The following is a 22,925-nucleotide window of genomic DNA, read 5'->3' as shown; positions in this document are numbered from 1 at the left end:
CTGGTAAGAGCAGTGGAACTCACACTGGAGCCTTGAGTTGACCCAAAGTCTTCAGTTGGCCTTTGCTATATGGTGAGCCACTGAACTCATGTTGCAACACCTGCCTAGGCAATTTAGTATCTGCAGGCAAATAGATATTCCAGGATAGGAAGGACTATAAGATTATTCAGAAACTAGAATGTTACCTTTGAAAAGTAATTAATTTTGTTATTTGTTACAGAACCTCTAAAGGAACATGCTAACACACTGTGATTTAAGGGGATCTCTGTAATGCTTCAGTACTCAATGCATTATTCATTACATTTCGTGATGCTGGGATCAGGTAGCTGTTACTTAGTTTATGGACTAAAGGCCTGAACAGACATGCCAAAATAAAGCTGCTTCAGGTCACTTTGGAGGTATGCTGTTTAAATGACACATGCATCTTAAGAGGCCAGAAGCTGCGCCAAAGCTGCGCTCCAGTCTTTAGGACTAGAGTGTGGCTTCGGCCCGACTTCTGGCCTCTTAGGACGCATGCATCATTTAAACAGCATACCTCCAAAGTGACCCAAAGCAGCTTTATTTTGGCCTGTCTGTTCGGGCCCTTTGTTTACCAGATGAGGAGGGTGTTTAACATTTTACTACAGGTTAAGATCCCGATGTGAGGCCAGGGCGGACCATTGTTGGTGATCAATTTGGCCAAGCCTGAGATGTTGCCTCACATCGGGAGGCATGGAGACGCACTATCCATGATGCTGCAGCCTTTTTCGAAAGCTCACAGCAAACGGGTCTCGAAGAGAAACGACAACGCAGAAAGAACCACAACCCGGAAACATCACCCAAGGAGACTTTCCGCTATGCTTTCTGCAACCAGACCTGTTTGTCCCAGATTGGCCTTTTTAGTCACCAACGCGCTCGTACAAAGCACGGGATGAATCCTTCCTAAATCTTCATTCGCAAAACAAAGCCAGAGAGAAACAGGTTAAGATACTCCCTTATCTGAAATGCTTGGGACCAGAAGTGTTTTGGATTTTGAATATTTGCATATATATAATGAGATAACTTGGAGATGAAACCACACGCTTCTGAACCCTAGTGTGTAATGGCGGCAGCAATGTAGCGGTGTCCCGTCCACACAGGCACCTCCATGATGACGTAAGTGAAGTGCAGCATACAGAAGTCACTGAGAATTGCTTATGTCACTGGTGCACCAATGGTGCATTCGTGACGTGCACCGGGTGCCTTGAAAAGAACCTGGTTTTTCCAGGTTCTTTCTACTGCAGAGGTATGCCACGTGGTTTGGCTGTTGCAGCGTCCCCTCGTAGTTAAAACAGACACCTTCAGCCCGCCCTTTCAGGGTGGTTTGTATCACGCCTATGCTTCCCTAAGAACTGAGACTGACTCAAAAAAAAATAATAACACAAGTAGCTTGTAGTTCAAACAAAAGTTTACTAATGGCTTTAATCTATATGTGGGATATGTACAGTGGACCCTTGTTATACGCTGGGGTTTGGTTCCAAGATCCCCTGTGTATAACAAAATCCGTGTATGCTCAAGTCCCATTAAATATAATGACATAGCAAAATGGTGTCCCTTATAAAAATGAAAAATCAAGGTAAATTTATACTTTTTTGGAATATTTTCAAACTGTGTATGCTTGAATTTGTGTATAAAAAATCCGTGTATAAGAAGGGCTGACTGTATATCCTAATCTATCCAGTGAATAGTTCAGGTAAAGAAAAAATATTTAGCTCATCATTTTTCCAAAGATTGCTGTGAGAGGAGGAAGATGAGAACACAACAGTTCATGCAAAAATCTTTGAGAAAGTGTCTGTTAGTCTCAAAGGAGGAGTGACATAAATTCTTTGAATAAGAGAGAGAGGAAAGTTTGCATGCAGAAAATCGTTACCTATCTAAGGAAGGGGGAAGAGAATGTATAAATCATCCAACATATACACATAGTCAGAAAGTAATCTCATACACAATATTCTTAATACGTTCGTGTATGAAACAAAGGCCTGATCTAGATGGGCCTTTGCTCCGCCCCCAGTACATACTAGGGGTTGGCCAAGGACGCAGTGTCCATTCCGGCCTCAACCCTAGCACGTGATGGGGGCGTAAAAATGGTGGTGCCCTAAATACACGTCCTGGCGCAGTTGTGATGCCGCAAGTGCGCCATTGGCGCCTTGCGGCATCACAACTGCACCACAAGAAGAACCCACTTTTTGTGGGTTCTTTTTGCTCCGCGACGGAGCTGTGTGGTTTGTCCGCTGTGGCTCCCTCGCAGAGCAAACATGGGCGCCGGCAGAGCGCCTTTTGGTCGCTCTGTACCGCGCCAAAGTTTGTGTACGTGGACCATCAGAAAGCAAAGGTGTTGCTCTCTTATTCACTCATGAAAAAGTTGTAGATTTTGGAGTATTTTGGATTTTCGAATTCTGGATAAGAGAAACTCAACTTTTATTAAATAAGAATCCCATGCCACTGACACCTGCACTGCCATCATATGCGATTGCAGAATGACACACCAATCTGAAGCAACTCCAGAAAGTATGGCTAGCTCCTAGAATAGTTTTAGAAATGTCTCAGATATGGATGAATCTAGAAACAACAGACAGCACCCTGCAGTGTTGTGTCCAGGACTTGTTTTAATTTTAAAAAGTAAAGGAATTGCTTCCCTCAGCCACCTGGTAAGCAATGACCGTTTCTCTCCCCCTCAAAAAGTCACAAAGAATGTAAAAAATAATGCAAGTGGTGTAACAAATAAAATACATGAAATTAACTTCAGTAGTCATTGCATTAAACAGTGAACAGCCTAACATTACCCAATTGTTACCCAAGAAGGATCTTGGCTGTTATCATAGTTATGGCTGACAATGTAGGATCCTGCCCAAGATTGTGGAGACAAATAACAATTATGAAAGTGGTATGGGTCTGATTTTCAAGCATGGGGTAAGTAAAAACAATGAGGGTTTTCTCATTTCCTTCCCTTAATAAAGTAGTAGCCATGAAGAACACCTCCTTCTTACCAGATCAGGACTGTAGCTACCTGTAGGCTGCAGGTGGCTCTTCTTACCAAAGCTGTCATAAATATGAGTCACCTCAGAGCTGCTTTTGCTGTTGGTATTCTTTACTGGTTCTGGCAAATCACCCATGAATTGCAAGATGGCGCTCCATACAGCTAAAGATGCCTGGCAAAAACAGGACAGGTCATGAGACACTTTTACTTTTTCTGTGATATAGTGGACCCTTAGTATCCACTGGGGTTTGGTTCCAGTCTTTTGAAAATTGAAGTTTTTAAAAGGAAGGGTATTTATGAGTATGCTGGATTGTTTTAACTGTACTTTTAAAAATTGTCCTCTAATATTTTAACTGTATGTTTTAAATTATTTCTTAACATTGTTGATAGTTTAATTTTATTGTAATACTGTTTTTAATATATTTTTAACTATGTTGTATTTGTTTTAACACATAAGACATTGAGTCCTGGTTTGGGGGGAAAGGTGGGTTATAAATAAAGATGATGGTGGTGGTGATGATGATAATGATAACAATAATGATAGTAGTAATCATAATAGATAGTAGCAGAAGCAATAGCAGCAGCTTGCTCAGTAAGTTATACTGTTTTGCTAGTAAAATTAGTTTGAAAGCCAGCCTCGGTTTCAAGTACAAGGTCTGTTATGTAAGACTTCATCTGACTAAACCAATCTCAGTCAATCAGTCATATGAGATTAATTAAATAAATCTGTATTTGAGTAAAACAATAGAACTGAAAGGATAAAGTATTTTCTTTGTTTTCAGATGAGGAAGTCATGAGGTCCCATTTGAGAAGAAAGACTTATTTGTAGTAACAAACTAGGTATGGAAACCGCTCCTTAGGGAAGCTGGCACTGGCCTTTAAATGGTTGATTAAAATTATACTGTTCTGACAAACTTACAGTATTAATATCATCTCCTGATTTTACACAGTAGAGTGTCTATATTTTATTTTTTTGGATCTCTATTTTTTCTTTTTATGGTTTTATCATCTCAAGTGTTGGGAGGGGTGAATTGAAAAATACAATAAATAAAAATATATAAATTACCAGAATATCATCCTGTTCATCATGATAGAGTAATGGGTGGCGTAGTGGTCGTCGAATATAGGTATGTGTTGTGGATCCCTGGAAGTAAGTGGCTGCAAATTTAGCAAATGTATACTCTGCTTGATCATCACTTTCGTCCTCTTCCTCCTCCAGCTCCATGATCATAGGAATCGCATCCAGGTCCACCTCATTTAACTTCTGCATCTGTGTCTTTGCCTCCAGATCCTTCAGGGCAAAGAAGCAGACAGCATGGCATGGTTCTGTGTCTATTGAAGCTAATATCTTCTGCTCTCTGCTTCACCAAAGAAAGCATCTCTTTCTGTGTTAATGTTGCTTACTAAAAAGTACCATAACTACAGAGCAGCTATTTCTTCTGTGAGGTATCTTTAGATCAGGGATAGCCAACTGCCAGTGGTTGGGGCATGTGTGCATTACATCCCAATGGGATCTAAGAGGAACACATCCCCTGAAATTTAAACTCAAAAATTAAGTTCTTAAGTGTCTACAACCTCTAGGGGACAATTTTGAACCCCCCCCCCCCCCCGCCACAAGCTGCTTTAGATGAAGGAGAGGTTTTAAAAAATCAGGAAGTAAACCAGAAGTCAATTCTTGCCCAGTGGGTACATATGGGGCATTTGTATATGGCACCTTGAGTCCCTGTACCGGAAGGAAAGCAGGATATAAATAAATAAATAAATAAATAAATAAATAAATAAATAAATAAATTGTACTTTCTAAAAAGTCAAATAAATGTTTCGACTGCTGGTGGCCCTTGGGGACTTCAAAAGACTGGAAGAGTGGAGGGGTCATAAAAATAGGCTTGAGGGTCCACATGCAGTACTGGGCTGCCATACTTTTGCCCATCCCTGCTCTAGGATGTCATTAGACAAGACGAACATGCCTCTAATTTCTTGCTACTTGCCTCAAAACCCAGGGGAGCCTGTCCTTCTTGTCCTCCAATCAAAGAAGGTAAGAAACCAAACACTCTGTCCACCATTTCCTGGTCACTGATCACATCATATAATGCCTCATCGTCATTTTTAGCATCCTGTTTCTTCAGCTTCTCAGCATAACCTTTTGGTTCTGGAATGGCCAGGGACTCCTATAAATATAACACAATTTAGCTTGAACCAAGAGTTTAGGAGAACATGTATGTTTCTGTGCATAACATTGTCTATGCCAACAACAGCTCCCAATTTACAACTCCATCCCACCCACCAACTTAGAGAGACTACCTTTTCTATTCTGTGAGCTACTTCCTTTGTTTTCTTTTCTCTGGGTATTGGAAGAAGAAGTTTATCATCCTTTGTGTGTAGTTTTCTGGCTTCAAGTCTGCGTTGCTGCTAAAGATAACAGGAACTTACTGTTATTGTTTTTAGCCAAATTTACCACTTCATAGTAATCCCATTTTTTCCAAATGATGATTTATTCTAATTTATGACTTTATGACTTATTCTAACATTTACACATAGTCAGACCTGTCAGAGCAAAAGTAACATTCATCCAGGGAATGCAGGGTCTTAATCTTTCTGATCATTAAACACTATTGATAGAAACCAAGTTAGGGTCTTGATGTTTTCACAGTGATGTAAACAACACAAATGAACCTATCACCTTTCAAAATAATTAAATATGTGATTTTCTTCAGAAGATTTCTTGGAAAAATAATGTTATAAATCCATGGATTTTTAATTTTTTATGACATGCTTAACCTCAAAACTGTTTGAATTGCTATATATTTTTTTCATTCTCATGCTTTTGTGAAGGTCTCTAATTTCTATTTCTTCTGAACTCAGTGTTTTTTAATTCCAATATCCCATCAAGAATGAGTATAAAAATCTGCTAAGTAATACTCTATAAATCTGATGACATGTGCATTTGTCTACAAATGATTATGCCATGGTATCTGTATTTATTTTTAAGATGCCAGGTGACTCTTCATTGTTGTTTCAGTGTGGTAAGCAGTACAATGGGGATACAACATGTAGTATGGAGCTATTTTCATCCACAATGATACTGGAAGTCACACCTATTGGATTTTTTTTATTCACAGGTTTTAGTTGTTCTTACTCCTATGATGGTGATCATAGCCATCGAATCGTACCCACCTCTCTCTTCATTCTTTGGAAACTCCTCCGAGCAAACATTCCTCTGGCATAAGCCTGTATCACACAGACAGCTTTCATCTGCTCAGCTGTTTTCTGGCGCATCAGGTAACCTCGACATAAAGCTTGAAACCTAATCACACTTGCCCGGGCTGCCTCATACTGCTTCACAAGCTGCCTGCTCCGGAAAAGGGCCTGCAGACGCTCAAATCCCAACATGATCTATTGCAGGGATAGGGATGTGATGATGGAGAACATAAGGCTAATGTAAATAAGAGCAAATGTTAAGGAAAGGAAAGGCAATGTAACAGTTTAAAGATGGTTGTAAACTGATAAATGCCCTCTGAAGTATGCAGTTTACTGAACAGCCTTGCCACAAAATAAAAATAAAAATGGGATGACAGAAAAGAAAGTATAAATGAAAAAAGGAGATAGCCGAAGGACACAGAACAGTCATAAACACACTGATTGGCCGTGATTCTCTACTATGGTCTATGTTATCTAACTTTGGGGGCATTCACGCTCATGCAAGTAGATACGGACGCCATGCTGGTGCATATCGGGTTTGTTATTCCCATTTTGTTTTGGGTTTGTGAATCTCTTCGAGTCACTGTAACCCTTTGTTATTCACACATGCCATTGTTTGGGGATAAAATGGAGCCGCCTCCATTTCTTTGAACAATACAGAGTGATCCAAATCAATTCAGAAGGTTATTCACACTGCTGAAGGTAGGGAAAACTAGGGGGGAAACCAAATGTCGAATATCCCAGTTTAAGTGGGGTTTTGGCCACCCCCACCCCACCCCACCCCAATGTATTGAGTGCATTCAGGAAGTGTGTGAACAAGATTCAACCCAGATTCATCCTGGATTATTTTTGTAATGTGAAAGGGGCCTATATGTATATTTAGCTACATAGCATGGTGCTAACCAGCACAGAAGCTTTTCAACTATTGCACATCATGTAAAATCCCATATACATCTACTAAGAAATAAGCTACATTGCATTCAATGGAATGTACTCTAAAGAGGTTACTACTACATGTGGCTTTTAAACAGTGATTGTAGCCAGGAAAAAGTATCTTTGCTGATACGTCTTGCACCGCAACACCTCTGACCCATAGCTGCTATGTCCCCAAGGCTGCTTGTCTCTATTTTGCTTTTTCTTTGTTTTAAAATTTAAATTGCAGTAGCAGAGTGAATTGCGTGGTTTTTTTTTTAAAGGCATACTGGATAGTGCATAGGGCAGGGAGAAGAGGTTAAAGGAGAGTCAGGGTGATGGTGGCAGCAGCCCCAGTCACATGATTGTGAAGCCATGCAATAATGACTGCTCTGATATTGGTATTTTTCCACTTTTTTAAACTGATGGGATTGCTCCAAGAATAGTGCTCATATGGTAATGCCCTAAGACAATGCTACCCAAAGTTGTGGTCTATGGACTGGGGAAGTTGCCAGTGCCAGTCCCACATTTCAGATATCTTAAGAAGCACCGCTCTAAGGTCAATGTGAATAGTATTGCATTTAAATATTGAAGGCTAAAGTCCTGTCCTATCCACCTTACCATTAAGGAAGTCCTCTATCAGATTTATGTCTAAGGAGGCATGTACTGTACAAGACTGCATTATTACATCTCTTGCTGAGTGCTAATCCTATCTTTTAGCATAATGGCAGTAACTACTATGCAGAACTTAATCAGTTACAAAATGTAACCAGATAAGGCTGAAAATTATAAACTTGGTTCTATAAATGCTAGAGAATGCTCTCTTTTATCTCTCTTTCCTTCTCTTTCTCTTTCTCTCCTCCCATATATATATATATATATATATATATATATATATATATATATAGTGAAAGATGGGAATCCAGGCTTGCAAAATATGTAACTCAGCACCAGCCAGAAATTGTGCATAACCTGGACAACCAGGCAATTTGATAATCTTACTGGCTATGCAGGACCCATTTAGAAATGTGCAATTTCCTTACCATCTTGAAGTTCTTTCGACAGCAATAGCCCCTCCAGGCAGTCTGAATAACCACAGCACAACGTCTCTGCTTAAGAAAATTTTTCCTACAAGCAAAAGGAACAAAAAGAAAAAAAACCCTCATTTTCACAAAATGTTCAAATTGTGGGTCTTGTAAAATCAACAGAGGAAAGTAGAAGATGAGTACTTTGTGGGCAGATGGACTAAGGATTCCCTCACAAAGAATAAATCATTGTGCTAGAAATGAATCAAAATAGAATGCACTTTGCTCCTCATGGCTTTGATTTTTCTTCATTAAAAGAGTTGAATCTGAATTCTCTCTCCCATGGATGCTTACAGTAATAATCTCCCACAGCATCTGGATATTTACTCCTCTCAATCAGTCTTGCTAGTTCAACACTCAATTACTATTTATGAGATTATAAGTGTACATACATGCATAGATATGCACATTAAAACTGCTAAATGTGTTCATGGGATTTTCAAGGGTCTATGTATTGTCCCCTGTAGCCCTGTTATTCTTTTGTTAATTTACTGTTTGTAAATCGGATGTCCAACAAAATATGGCAATACAGTATATGTTTTCTTTCAAAAGCACTCTTTTCTTCAAGGTTGCAAGAAGCCATTTTTGGTTGCAACCAGCCATTTTTCCTGTTCCACTCTTCTGTGTCCTAGTCTCTGGAGCAGTACAAAACAAGTTTGCTCCATCTTCAATAAGACATCCTTTCAGATAGTTAAGCATGGCTATCATGTCACCTCTTCACCTTCTCTTCTCCAGGCTAAACATAGCCAGCTCCTTAAGCCATTCCTCTCAGAACATGGTTTCCAGCCAGGAACCGTCATTTTGTTGTCCCCTTCTGAACACTTCTTTACATGATAGACAACTGTATTCTGGACTATGCATTTACCTGTCTTTGAATCCCCTCAGTACTTTCTGAATTAAGATGGCTTTCTCTCTGAGTGCTTTGTCTCGTTGTACCTCCAACAGTGTATCATGATGATCCTAAAGAAAAATATAAAAGGAGCAACAACAATAATAATGATCTTCACATATTTAATTAATAGTGCTGGCAAAATACAATGAACAACCCTGCAAATAAAATAGTTTTAGAGTTGAATTCAGCTGAGTCGTTCCACTTATCCATTAAGCATATTTATTATCATGCGTCATTAAGTTGTTCTGACTTATGGCAACTCTAAGGACAACCTATCACAACATTTTCTAGACATGATTTTTTCAGAAGGAATTTGCCATTGCCTTCCTCTGAGGCTATAAGAGAGTTGACTTGCCCAAGGCCACCCATTTGGTTTCCATAGCTGAGAGGAATTCCAACCATGGTCTCCCAGGGTCCTAGTCCAATTCTCTAAATCTTAACAATAGCTAGTTTTACTTCCTCATAATCAAGGCAAGAAAGAAATAAAGTTGATGATGGTGATGATGATAATGATGATGATGAAAAATGTATTGACTGTCAAACTAGACAATATATTTAACACATTTTTAGAAGAGGTGCTTTTTCATTGGAAGGTAAACATGGGTTTGTATGGTAAGTCTAATTAATAAGGCATGTATTCCTGAGGCAACTTCACTGTGTGTGTGAGAGAGAAAAATATTTATTGGAAGAAATATGCATTCCCATTAATATCTAGTTCGATCTTCAATAATTCTGTCAAAGATTTAGTTAATGAAGAAGATGTCAGGCCATACTGTACTGTTAATTTACAGTACAATCCTGTGCAATACTGCCTAGTCAGAAGTAAATCCCATTGAGAGCAACATGGTTTACAGTAAACATGACTAGGATTACACAGCCACTGTGCACTTTTTGACTGTCTATTTCGGAATAAACCCTTTAAGCACAGTCAGATTCATTTTTGAGAAAACATATATAGGCTCAAATTAGTAAGCTAAAGCTTCTACCTAGATGTGTGAATGTATTTGGCATTTTATACAAACTTCCCAGTTATAGCATTTCAATACCACTTTCACAGCCATCACAAAATGTTGGGAGTTGTAGTTTGGTGAGGTACTTGGACATCTTTGCTAGACAGCATAATGCTATTGTTCAAGGAAGTAGACTAAATGATTCTAGTGACTTCCCAGACTACAAATCCCAGAATGCCACAGAATAGAGACAAGTCTTTTAAAGTGATATCGAACTGCTATAATTGTACAGTTTGGATACAGCATGTGGTAAAACTGTTAGGTATCCCTTGTAAACTTACTTTCAGGAAAATCTTTGTTCTTCCAATTTTCCACTCATTTTCTTTTCCTATCACTCTTTGACAGATATTAATGCAGCACTGGCGAGCATTGTTCTTCAGCTAGAAGATAAATCAATTAGCAATTTAATCTGGGTTCAAAATACAGCCACAGCATGACAAGTATCTGCAGAACCATCACTTTACAGATGCAAAATCATCACTAAAGCCATGCTTTGGAAGTATCTCTTTTATATCAGCATAATTTGCATTTGTTTCTTATACTTCTTTATTTATAACCAGTTATTCATAAAAGAGGAAAACTGACGGAACTCACTGGCAATGTTGTCAGTACCAAAAAGTACCATATCCTATTTGTAGCTACTAACGATTAAAAAAATGTACATACTTCATCCTGATTTTTAATATATTTATCAGTATATATAAACTGCAATAAAAGGGCATCTTAAATTTACAGAACAGCATGTTTATTGCCACAGTAAAATAAGAAGAATTTATCTGATCTTCTTTGGAGTATACCTGTTCTCGAGCTGACACTGGCTGCAGCATTTTATATCTCTCAAAGAAATCTGCAAAACTATATCGAACTGGATAACCAGCTTTCCTAATCCGAATTGTTTCCATCATCCCAGAGTAGCGTAGTTGTCGAATGCAGAGTTCTCTATCAAATTGCTGGAAGTTAAACAAATCAAGAAACAACACAGCGAGTACACATTATGTGTAGAAGTGCTGTTGTTATTATTTTATGCACAAAGTTGGTTTAACAAAATACTTCTGTCTTGAAGAACCACATCTTCTATCAAGTCAGAATACCAAAGTAAATACCGAACATAGAAAGGATGAGCTATACATTCACTGAAGGCAACCACCACTGTCCCATCCAAAATATTGTACCATAGCTGTCTATCTGCTAAGAGCAAATTTCTCCCCTTTTCACTAGAAATAAACAGTCATACAAAGGGTTGTGGGAAGCAATGATGTTTTTTCCTGGCATGGACATGACAAAGATGCTGTGAAAATCTTATTGCATCCTTCCCCTAAGACTAGGGTATGAGAGAAGATATAATGCAGTGTAATGAAGGACACCATGTTGGGAAGCCTGCTCACTGGATCTAACTGAGAAAGCTTTAAATTTACAGCAAATTTGCTAATTTTATTCATTATTTAACTTAATGGTCTGTTTTATTATTATATACATGTTCATGTACCTGGATGGGTAAAATCTAAGGAAATTCATGATTAAATAACTGCATGATATATAACTGCTACCAAAGTAAACTCCTTTCTCCTCAGACTAAAAGACACTACAGACAAAATGTTGATTCAGATATTTTAATGAAACATTACCATAGGCTTCTTGTAGTCATTGGGTTTGAGACAGCGGATAAAATACGGCTGGCAGTTACCCAGAATTTTCATCAGCTGCTCCAGGGACTGTTTGAATTGCCCTCCTAGTGTAGACAGGCGTTTGGTAGTGTCCGATCCCTGGAGAAAATAAGCACACAGATGGCTTGGGTACCATGTTAACATCAACAGGATCTTAATGGCAGAGATGTATGATCTTGAAATGGTGTCTTAATTGGCTGAACATATATTTACAGGGGCAATCCTTTGCCTGTTCACAATGAAAGGATAAAATGCTAAGGGTAAGTAATTTGCTAAATATTGTATAAGATTAAATTGATAAATAATAACAGTATAACTGTGCAGACCAAGCCATCCCTTGCTTTCTTTCCTACATTAAACAACAGAGTGATGCATTCCAGATGAAACCAGTGTTCTTAATGCTTATTGTTGATCTACAATTTTCACGGTAGCCAGCAGGCACAGAAATCTTTATTTCATTCTCACATATGACCATGAAAAATGTCAAAATTTTTCTCTCTACTGGGAATGACCATGAGAATTTTTGAAAACTTATAGACATTATTTATAGAAATATTTCTGTGCAAAACCCTAACATTCTGACACAAAATATGAAGTGGGGCTCTTTGCACAAAATTCAATGCTTTCATGCAAATATACTAACAATGGCAACACTGCTGCTGCTGGATGAAAAATCTCACAATAGTGGGTAATTTTTTTTTAACAAGATGTCTTGATGTGTTAAGATATTTTTTTTCTCACTCAAGATGAAAAAATTACCCAATATTCTTAAGAGACCTAGCAGGCAAGTTTGTTATTTTTCCATGCTGTCTTTTCAGCAGGGCTTTGTAACATCTGAAGGGAAGAAAGTGTTAATGTGTTATGAAATATACTTTGGGGGGGGGGGGATTACCTACAACTGCAGTTGTGCCAGATTTCCCCCTTGACCCTCCTTGTATACCTATACATTTGTAAGTCATCTTATACTACTGCCCTCCCTTGACCAAAAACAAAGCATATAAGGTGACTTTGGCCCGATTTAAATAGGCCTTTGCGCCGCCCCCGTCACGTGCTAGGGGTTGGCCGAGGACGTAGTGTCCATACTGGTCTCACCCCTAGCACGTGACGGGGGCATCAAAATGGCGGCGACCTGTACACATGGGTGCCGCCATTTTGACACGACGGATGCATAGTGTCCGCACATCCCGGAGCCTTTGTGACACCGCAAGTGCGCCATTGGCGCCTTGCGGCGTCACAAAGGTGCCACAAGAAGAACCTGCTTTTTGCAGGTTCTTTTTGTTCTGCGACAGAGCCGCGCGGTTTGTCCACTGTGGCTCCCTCGCGGAGCAAACCAGGGCGGCTGGAGACCACCCTTTTTGGGCGGTCTGTATCCCGCCTTTTTTAAAAAATAAGATGCACGTTACAGTTTTTCAAAAAGCTTCAACTGGCAGATATATTTAAAACAAAAATCACAAATTTGTAAACTAGAAGATGGTTTAGGATGTTTTAGCTTCTTTAAACAAAGAGCAGAAAGGTTTAATAAAAAACAATCTACATCACCTGGTTTACACACCACAATTTAAAAACAGTATGGTAATCATTAATTGGCAGAAAATCAAGATGACATTTGGTATCGTAAGAGTAACCAACAGTTTAAGGTTAGCCCATTCTTAAGGATACTTCAGATAACAAAAGCCTAAAAAACGTGGTACAACAAAACAACCCAAACAATAGAGCAGGTACAAATATAAAGAGAAGAGGGCAGCATATTTTATTCTGTTTTAGAAAGAACTCATTCTGCAAGCCTTAGCAACAAAAGGCATAAGAAATTCTCTGTGCATTATAGGTATTATATCTGAGAAGGCTAGTTTTTGTGTCAAAGAGGGCAAGATTACTTTACTGGATCATTTAGTTATTTCTGCATGAATTTTGCAACACTGATGTTGTAAATCAACTCAAAGGATAGATGATATGAAAGGATATTGTAAATTAATATTATGAGATATATAATTAGTGCTGCTAGTACAAATCTGAACATGGATGGGGTTACACTGTCCCTGAAATCTCAGGGTCTCCACTTTGGTGTTTTCTCAGACTCAGCTCTGAGCCAGGATATCCTGCTTTCAACAATGGCCAGAATTGCATTTGCACAGTTAAAACTAGTAGGCCATTCCTTGAGACATTGGACCTGGCTACGGGGACACATGCCTCAATTATATCCCATTTGAACTACTGTAACACACTATTTGAGGCTGCTTATGGAAATTATTCAGAAACTTCAGCAGGTTCAAAATGCCAGAATGCTGATCGGGGCTAATTATAGGGAGCATGTAACTCAGGAAGAGTTTCAACAAGAAATAGCTCTACTGGCCACTGGTTCATTTCTGGGCACAATTCAAAGTGCTGGTCATGACCTATAAAGCTCTGTCCAGCCTAGGTCCAGACCAGGGTAGGCAACCTTTTTGAGCTGGGGGCCGGGTTGCTGTCCCTCAGACAACTGGGGGCCGAACTCAAAATGGCGCCCAGGGCGGCGCGGAAGCTGCGGCGGGGGCAGCAATTGGTGGCAGGACCGGGCTAGGGCCGGTCCCAAGGCCTCGCCGGGCCGGATGTGGCCCATGGGCCATAGGTGCCGACCCCTGGTCCAGACTATCTGAAAGACCATATCCCCCCATACAAACTTGGAAGGGTAATAAAATCTACAGGGGAAGGTATTCTCTCAGTCTCATCACCATCAAAGACTCGCTTGGTGAGGTCATGAGGGAGCATTCATGGTGTCTGCTCCCACCCTCTGCAGTGTCCTTCCATGAGATGCTAGGCTGGTCCCCTCCCTGCTTTCCTTTCATTGGCAGGAAAAGACATTTTTATTCAAGCAGGCTTTTAATATCTAATCATGTCAGGGAGGCTTTTATACAGGGTGTGTGCTTTAGTTATGTTTTTAACTTTTGTGTATTTTTTTACTTTATTTATTATACTTATTATATAAATTATGTAATTTTATACTGTTTTTAGCTAGTTAATTTTAATTACTTTTACATTTTTAAACAGTTTTATCTGTGGACTGCCTTGGGTCCCTTTTTGGGAGAAAGGCAGCACAGAAATGAAATAAATAAATAAATCTAGGGGATGGATAAGCAGAAGATAGATTGGGATTTACTGGGATTTACAGGTAACCTGCAGTAGATCAGCAAGGATATCTAGCTGCCAGAGGTTCAACAATAAATTCAGCCACTGGTATCAATATAATAAGAGCAAATGAGAGCTGATTTTTGTTTGTGTGAAAGATTTTTGTATGCAAACCTGATACTGAAAACAAATTTCTGGGCTGATCGTGTACTTAGGAAAACCCTTTGTTCCCAAATTCTACATCTGGCTTCCTGGTTCTGGTTGGCAGACTTCTAGACAGTGGTGTTGCTCAGGGGAGGAGGGTACAGCTCACACTGGGTGACACCCCAGAAGAAGAGTGACACCTGATCAGGAGGTCCTTCAACTGCTTTCCCATGGCAGTGGTCACCTCAAGAGGAGGCTGCCACAACCATGAGGAATGAAGTCTAAGGGTCCCCAGCCCTGTTTCTCCATAGCAGAGGCGGTGCCATTGCAGCAAAGGAGAAAAGGTGAGCATGGCCTTTTGGACATGCCTGCCAGCAGCCATGCCCCATGCCAGGTGAGACCAGGAGTGGCAACGCCACTACTGCCAAATTGAAGTGAAAAAGAATGTAAAACCCAGAAACTAAAGTTTGCCTACCTCATACCAGAACATACTACTGTTCTGTAGTATGGTAAGCAATTTCCCTCCCAACCCAACACTGCCATGGTTCCTGCTATCACTGCAACTGATTCCATTAAGCACACAAGCATTTCTTTATCTTACGATGGCATTTCTACTTCAAGCAGTTTACCTGTCCAAAAGCAGGTGGAGATGTCCTTGACTGTACAAAACCACATCTGGACAATGACTAATAGCAAAAGGATCGGAAAGTGTAGAATATGGAAAGAATGAAGAGTAGAGTAGAGTTACAGACCAATAAAAAAAAACATAATTTGCTGCTCTTGCTGGGACAGAATCTACAAGATATTGAATCTAACGGATTAGCACTAGTGCAGATGTTGGCCTAACTGGAATACTTGGGAAACATCTGTTCAAGTACAAGTCAAATCGCAATCCAAAATACTTTCACTGGAATAACACTGAAATTATGTCCCTAGGATGCCATTAATAACAGCATAGCAGTTTAGGAAACTGAACAGTTTAGGATGATCTTCCTTCAAAAATCTGAGAGCAGAATAAACCTGGGCTGTTTTGTTAATCTTTACACGGTCATGTGTACTAAAAACTAACTGAATTATATTATGACCTTTTGCAGACACAGCCCACTTACTCAGATGGATGTTAGCCTGGAAGATCACCCAATGTGCCCAGTGGCTGAACAGGTATTTCAATCCAAGCTGCTCTGGTCCAAGGAACACTGCCATTTTACTACATTGGCTAAATGCTAACATATAGTATGCCCTATTCTGATTTATAAATGGTGCAACATTAAAGCAGATGCATTCTTTGAACTCAGCTTATTCTTCTACCTCAGTTATTGCGTCACAGAGGCAGTTGATATGCACACACTAGCAACACTGACTCCCACAATACAAGGGAGACAGCAAAGATTTCCTCTGTTCTGTTTCTCTAGTAAGTAGTAGCACTTTCTGCTTTGAGTAACTGATCCATATAGGAATGCATTCCGTGCACGCTAAATTATGTCAGTGAAATTTCATTTTGTCTATTACTCTCACATTTCCAGATACCACTGCAAAAGTTTACCAGGTTTAATTCTGACACATACACTCCACTTCACATATTGAAAAAAGAGGGCAAATCAGCAGTCTGATTTAAATGGTTCAGGAACAATATGTATCAGTAATGCCACTACCAGCTTCAGACTAAAGGTTAGCACAGAAGACAAAAGCACACCTAGAATCTTTGAGAGACTGAAGAATTTGGGTTTCATATCAATACCAGGAGGCTAACCTTGAGAGACTCCACCCCAAGATGTCGAATGTTCCCACGGCCAAAAGACATCAGATTCATAGTTGTGTCCACCTGGAAGATCTGCCTGAGGAATTTGTTTTTGGATGAATGCACCAACTGCATTATATCTGAGCTAAGCATGTCACGATTTTTCTCAAGAAAACCTACAGGTTAAGAAACAAGGTAAGTTTATCATTTGCATTTGATTCTAGTAATAGCTTTACATTCAGTTCACTTGACCACATTCACTCGTCACATTAACAGATTTTCCCCAGTCAATTTATACTGATATTCTTCATTACTCTTTAGACTACAAATAATCCTGATGGCACTGATTTGCAGACATTGTAGCAGGAGAAAAGAAGAAGCTCTCTGTGAACTGATGAGAGATGAATGATCATATGCAGAGATCATATGAGTAAGGATTCATCATATCAGTCTGTCATCCTGCCACAGTCATGTTAGTTTAACAGTGGAAGCACGCTAGTTTGGCAACATTTCTTATCACACTTTTCCCCACAATAGCGTTTTGGTGATCCATGGTCCCATGATCTCTTTTCTGCACTGCCAAATGCCATTTGGGTAAATGTGCTGCTCTTCCCTCCTCCCAAAGTGTGAGCTTTCATTCTAAGAGCCCCAGTGGTCTTCCCCTGGCACAGCTACAAAACCAATCCATTTTCCAGTCCCTCCTACCACTCCCTCTTCCCCAAGCACAGGGCTGTTGCATGCACATTCACACTGCAGCCCAGTGCTTCTGGAGGAAATGTGAGGAAAGCCATCCCGGGCCAGGGCCCGGACATAGTGGTGGCAGGGGAAGGGGGCAGGAATAGCGATTGCAGTTTCTAACAGTTTTTTGAAGCCAGCCACTGACAAAGTAACTGGCTTTGGGAGGTGACTGGCAGCCAGGATGGCTTTCCCCTGCTTCCCCTCAAAGTGCAGGGCTGCAGTGTGAATGCGCATACAGCAGCCTCATGCCTCGAGAGGGGGCAGGAGTGGTGGGGCTTATACAGCAGTCAGCTTTTGGAAGCTATTGGCAACTATGGTCACTGCTCCTGCCCCCTCCCAAAGCATGGAGTTACTTTGTGCACATTCATACCAGAGCCCCATACTTCAGGAGGAAGTTGGGAGACAAGCCATCCCAGCTGCCAACTGCCTCGCAAAGATGGCCGCTGTGTCAGCAGCTGGCTTTAAGTAGCTATTGGTAACTGTGGTTGCTGCGAGGTGGAGGGGAGTTGGAGAGAGGAGCAGAAACATGCACACTCACACCACATGAATGCCTGGGAAGTGGAACTAGTACAGATGTGACCTTCTGCACTAAGGCAGTCACAGAATATCAGCAAGACTGGGATCCCACTGACAGGTTTTCCCCATCAGTTAAAAGATGCACAACAGTAATGAATGGAATGCAGGGCGGCAGCAGGAGAGACATGACATCATGTGATAAGTAATGTCCAAAGACTCTTTTATCCTGTTAAAATTCCACTTTTTAGTCTAGTGTGGTAAAGTCCTGACTCACCTTTTGATTGGTAATAAACAACACCAGCAAAATGGTTGATACCAAAGACTGTGTCATGGACATTCCTTGGTGGGATGTATATTTTGCTTCTGCCGTGATGTAGGTTGATTTTGTTTAACATGGTTGTGTCTGTTCCCTGGATATAAACAACCAACAAGCAAATATAAACAAAACAAACCAATACATTCACTCTCTGTTGACTAAATGACACAAAAAACATATCCCCAAAGTAACACAGAATACAGATCTGATCTATATTAAAGCATGGTGCATCCAAAAAAGATAGAATACGCTCACTCTTACTGATGTATTAAATATATAATTTCAAAAAGTGGATTAGCTCTTTGGTTGTTTAAAAGAAACTTACTCAACTCCACTAATGGGCTTTTGACAACATATTTGAGCTTGAAGAAAAGGGCCCTTTGGGAAGAAAAAGGTCACTGAGGGAGCTTAGGGACAGCATTATCACATAATAGGAGGGAAAGTTATACAGGTTAGGACTGCCCACAAAAACTAAAATACAGTATGGGTATATTTTAAAATTATTATCTCGAACAGTATAATCTGTGTGTGTGCACGTGCGCATGCACGCACACACTCAGACATAAATCTCATTCAGTAAGTCTCAACTAAATACTGTATGTACATAAGACTGCAGCCTTAGAAATGTAAAATGTTTAGGCTTGAAAAAAGAGGGCAAAAAGGTTGCTAGCTGATGTTCCACCAGTTGACCATTAAATTACTAGGAACTGATATGTGAATTCTATCTACAATTACGCCCTGCAGGAGCCCAGAAAAAAAAACACCTTAGGAAATCTGCTTTCCTCATCAATGAGAGACACAATATTCATTGGTTTGAGTGCAATCACTTCCAAAGCTGTATTGTTATCTGTGAAGTCAATGTGAGTCCAGGTGATGTGCTCAGCCAAGTATTCCTCTTGCTCTAGCTTGAAGATGTGGAGTACAAAGAACTGCTGCAGATGCTCATTGGCAAAATTGATGCACAGCTGTTCAAAACTACAAAGACAATAATTTATTTATATATGTCAGTACTTACTCAGGTTAGTCTACATAAACTAAAATACAAAACAGTAAACATACAAATCTTGCAAATCAGAGAGTCATCAGACTAGGCATGACATCAATGTTAGACAGTACTGGACCACTGATGCTTGTATATATATACTAGTTGGTAGCATTTTATATTGCAAGGCATATAAAAAACAAACATAGTCACACTGGCCTATGAGATCAGTAAAATAAAAATCCATGAGATGAGGAGTAAATCCTAAACCCACTATTGGGCAATATCTCTATGAGAGACAAAAAAAATGCCATAAAAACTTATGCAAGCACCTGAGTTTATCCTAGTCTGCCATATAAATAAAAGGAAAGATGGATGGACAGATGGATGGGAACATGGGGAATGGGGGAACAACAAAACAACAAAATTAAAATGTAAGCTAGAGGTTGTGGTATGAGGTCTGTAGTTGAAATCAGTTTTAAAATGGTGATTGTTAGATTGAATAAGTAACACATCATTAGTTACAGCAAGTATGAAATTACACCAATGGATGATGCCTGCCTTCCCAAATCAACTACCTAAAAGTAACCTCAGGCTTTGCTAACAGAAAAACAGGCATATTTCACTTTTCTTTTAATACTTGTCTGCTCAGGAGTGTGTGTGTTTTGCCCAAAACAAGAGACAAATCTGAAGTATGGCTAACCTTTATGCTTTCAGAAATATAGGTCATCTGTTGCTTCTTTATCCCAGACTGCTCAGGGTGATATCAGTCATTCATTCATTTAGTCTGCAATCAGGAATGTGCAACTATGGAACACTAGGGAGCTACATTAGCATCCCAGAATAACTTAGAGGGTCATACACCCCTACATTTTTTAAAATGGCTTTCAAATGCCCCTCAGATGCCCTCTATGGGGCATGGGGACATTTTCGTAATGTTTTAGGCCTTCCAGAGCTGTTTCAGGGGAAAACTTTAACAATAGGAAATTAATGAAAATTATTTCCTGTTTGAGTTTAAAAAAAAAAAAACCTTTCTTGGGGCTAAAATGGCCCAGCCTGGCCCCCATCCAAAAAAAGGATGAAAATGCTCTCCAAACTTTCTGCAGGGCATTGGGTTGGGAATTTTTGGGATGTTTTTGTTGTTGTTGTTGCAATAAATAAATAAATAGACTTCTGTGAGCTATGGGATGCACTTTGCCCACCATGGTATACATCATTCTATCATTATCAATGTGGACAATGTGCTACTGGTTGGGAAGTGTTATTCACCAACATCCTACAAACAAATTGGCCTGGACTGCAGAATCAGTAGTGAGTGGGAGCAGCATCACCAGTAACACACACTACAATCATTGTTGGAATAAACAAGGCCACAACTTTTATTGATTACAGAATAGGTCCAGACCCAGGCAACAGTCAACCTGACTTCCAACCAATGTAAATCCATCAAACAGCCTGCCTGTGGGGTTCAAACTGAATGACAAGAATAAGAAGCCATGTGGGTGGATGCAACTGTGTGGCAACTTCCTGTGCCACCTAGGGAATAGTGTGAAGCCCCCTATCCATAAGCTAGGCAAGGGCTCACCTCCTGCAGCCCAAGATCCCTTATGGGGACATCCAATTGTCAATGACAGGACCAGCCTGTCCTTCCCTGAATGGATGTAAATCCCATGCTAAAACCACCTCTAAAAGTTTTGACAAAATGATTTCAGATATATATCAGGTTTCCCCCACCCCCATCCCAAGTGAGGTTGGACGGGTGGGACAAAGTCCAAGGAAGATCTGGTTCCAGGAGTGGAAAGAAGCTTAGTTTATACCCAGGGAGCTGATCAGAGTGAAACACTCCAGTAGGCGCATTCCTATCCCTCCCCCAAACCACTAGGCAGCCCCTGATCAGCTGCTTTTCCCCAGGCCTTCCAAGCATGTGAAAGGAAGAATGACTGCCTCCCACATCATGTATTAGCCCACCGCTCTGTTCTCGTTGTATTTTTTATTGTGTTTTTAATAGATATTTTAATTGTAACATGTTTAATCCTCTTTTAAGGGGGAGAATTTGGGACATAATTTTGTAAATGTGGATATTTTAATATGTTTTGAGCCGCTTTGATTGTCTCGTCACAGAAAAGCGGGATAAAAATAAAAGTTTTATTATTATTATTATTATTATTATTATTTATGGCTCACAGGAGAAAAACAGCCAGCTATACAAAATGGTGCTGTCCTGGAAAGCTCTCCCCTGCTACAACCTGTGAAGTTCTCCATCCTGTAAGTAAGGGAAATGCTGATATCATACCTGTTGGTGTTAAAATTTTCAAAGCCAAAGATATCTAGTAGCCCAATGGACCTGCATGTGTTTTTATGATCTGGAGAAGGTGGATTGTAAATTGCAGCATTGATCTTATTGACTATCCACAGGAAGAGGAGGCCATAGATCCCCTGGAGGAAGACAAGGAATACTAGTTATGTGGGCTTTGCCTAGTAAATAATTCCACTGATAAACAAAAACAAACAAACAAACAGCTTCATTTATATACTGCTTCATACTGAACTAACAGTGTCTAAGTGGTTTATAACTGTAAGCTAATTGCCCCCAACAATCTGAGTACTCATTTTAGCGACCTCGGAAAGATGCAAGCCTGAGTCAAGCTTGAGCCCTTTCGCTGGTATTGAACTCGCAACCTTATGGTTTTGAGTGAGTGGCTGCAGTACAGGCATTTAACCACTGTGCCACCAGCAACATACACCACAATGCAACATATACCACAAGGGACTGAACCCATTAATTGGTAGAACAGAGCCAAGGATAATGTAGAGCAGGAATATTTCCTTCTTGAATTATGCAACTCTGCAGCTGGAAACTATCTGGAAATCATATTTTCTTAATAGAACAAGTACAAACATAGGGATCAGAAACAAATTATTTGCAGGATTTTGTCCTTAAAGGAGAAAACTTTTGCAATCCTAACAAAGCATAATTGAACATAACAGATAGGAAAGCTCCTTTACCTTCACAAAGGCATCTCTCACATCAGCAGCTTGTGCCACACTTAGAGGCATGGAGACGCTTTCCCCTCGGATGATGATGGAGTGGTTTGTAAGGCTGTTCTGCAATTCCCCAGCATCCACCTGCAGAGAGTAAAATTCAACTGCGTCACTGTATAGAATTATCACATTGGAAGGGACTTTAAAGATAATTTAGTCCAAAAGTTTGCCATTTTTGCTTCTTGTGTGAATAGTTGCAATTGTGCTTTTATTCTTTCAGTTATCAGAATCTCCCATCCTTATTGATGATTTTTTTTTCATTCAGAATTTCTAGCCATGAATGATTTGTTGCTGGTTATTCCCTGGGATATGTAATCTTTAATTACGATGTGTGTGAAAAGATTCACCGTGCTTGCACAACTATCACCTGATAATGCCCTTTTAAACCCCCAATTTTCCCCATGCATGATAAACTCCTAGATTCTTCCATGTGACTTTTGGTTAAAGTTGACCATAGAGTTGTGCTAAAGGACCTAGATATTCCTAGAGAGAACATATTAATAAAATCCGTGAACAATCAGACCCTCAAAAGCCAAAGCCACAAATGTGAAGCATGGGTGTAGTTCGTTAAGGATAATATGGGATGGAGAG

General features: G+C 39.9%; 1 protein-coding gene across 1 annotated transcript in view; it reads right to left on the bottom strand.

Annotated features, from left to right (window-relative positions):
• The window catches only part of MYO7B (myosin VIIB), a 76,037-nt gene that overhangs the window by 28,056 nt on the left and 25,056 nt on the right, over positions 1 to 22,925 (bottom strand). Inside the window, exons 13-28 of the mRNA XM_089509538.1 lie at positions 22,299 to 22,418; positions 21,586 to 21,728; positions 19,075 to 19,285; positions 18,269 to 18,404; positions 16,753 to 16,916; positions 15,632 to 15,688; positions 11,718 to 11,855; positions 10,890 to 11,042; positions 10,374 to 10,472; positions 9,056 to 9,150; positions 8,149 to 8,233; positions 6,170 to 6,388; positions 5,297 to 5,404; positions 4,984 to 5,163; positions 4,062 to 4,286; positions 3,006 to 3,167 (exon numbers count right to left, since the gene is read on the bottom strand). Of these exons, the coding sequence (XP_089365664.1) occupies positions 3,006 to 3,167; positions 4,062 to 4,286; positions 4,984 to 5,163; positions 5,297 to 5,404; positions 6,170 to 6,388; positions 8,149 to 8,233; positions 9,056 to 9,150; positions 10,374 to 10,472; positions 10,890 to 11,042; positions 11,718 to 11,855; positions 15,632 to 15,688; positions 16,753 to 16,916; positions 18,269 to 18,404; positions 19,075 to 19,285; positions 21,586 to 21,728; positions 22,299 to 22,418 (2,295 nt within the window). The remainder of the gene's footprint in view (positions 1 to 3,005; positions 3,168 to 4,061; positions 4,287 to 4,983; positions 5,164 to 5,296; positions 5,405 to 6,169; positions 6,389 to 8,148; positions 8,234 to 9,055; positions 9,151 to 10,373; positions 10,473 to 10,889; positions 11,043 to 11,717; positions 11,856 to 15,631; positions 15,689 to 16,752; positions 16,917 to 18,268; positions 18,405 to 19,074; positions 19,286 to 21,585; positions 21,729 to 22,298; positions 22,419 to 22,925) is intronic.

This window comes from Sceloporus occidentalis, unplaced genomic scaffold (genome assembly GCF_023333645.1).
Source record: "Sceloporus occidentalis isolate IW3139 unplaced genomic scaffold, rSceOcc1.0.p SCAF_2, whole genome shotgun sequence".
NCBI lineage: Eukaryota > Metazoa > Chordata > Lepidosauria > Squamata > Phrynosomatidae > Sceloporus > Sceloporus occidentalis.
The sequence above is the reverse complement of the archived record's forward strand: the minus strand, read 5'-3'. Positions and strand labels throughout refer to the sequence as shown.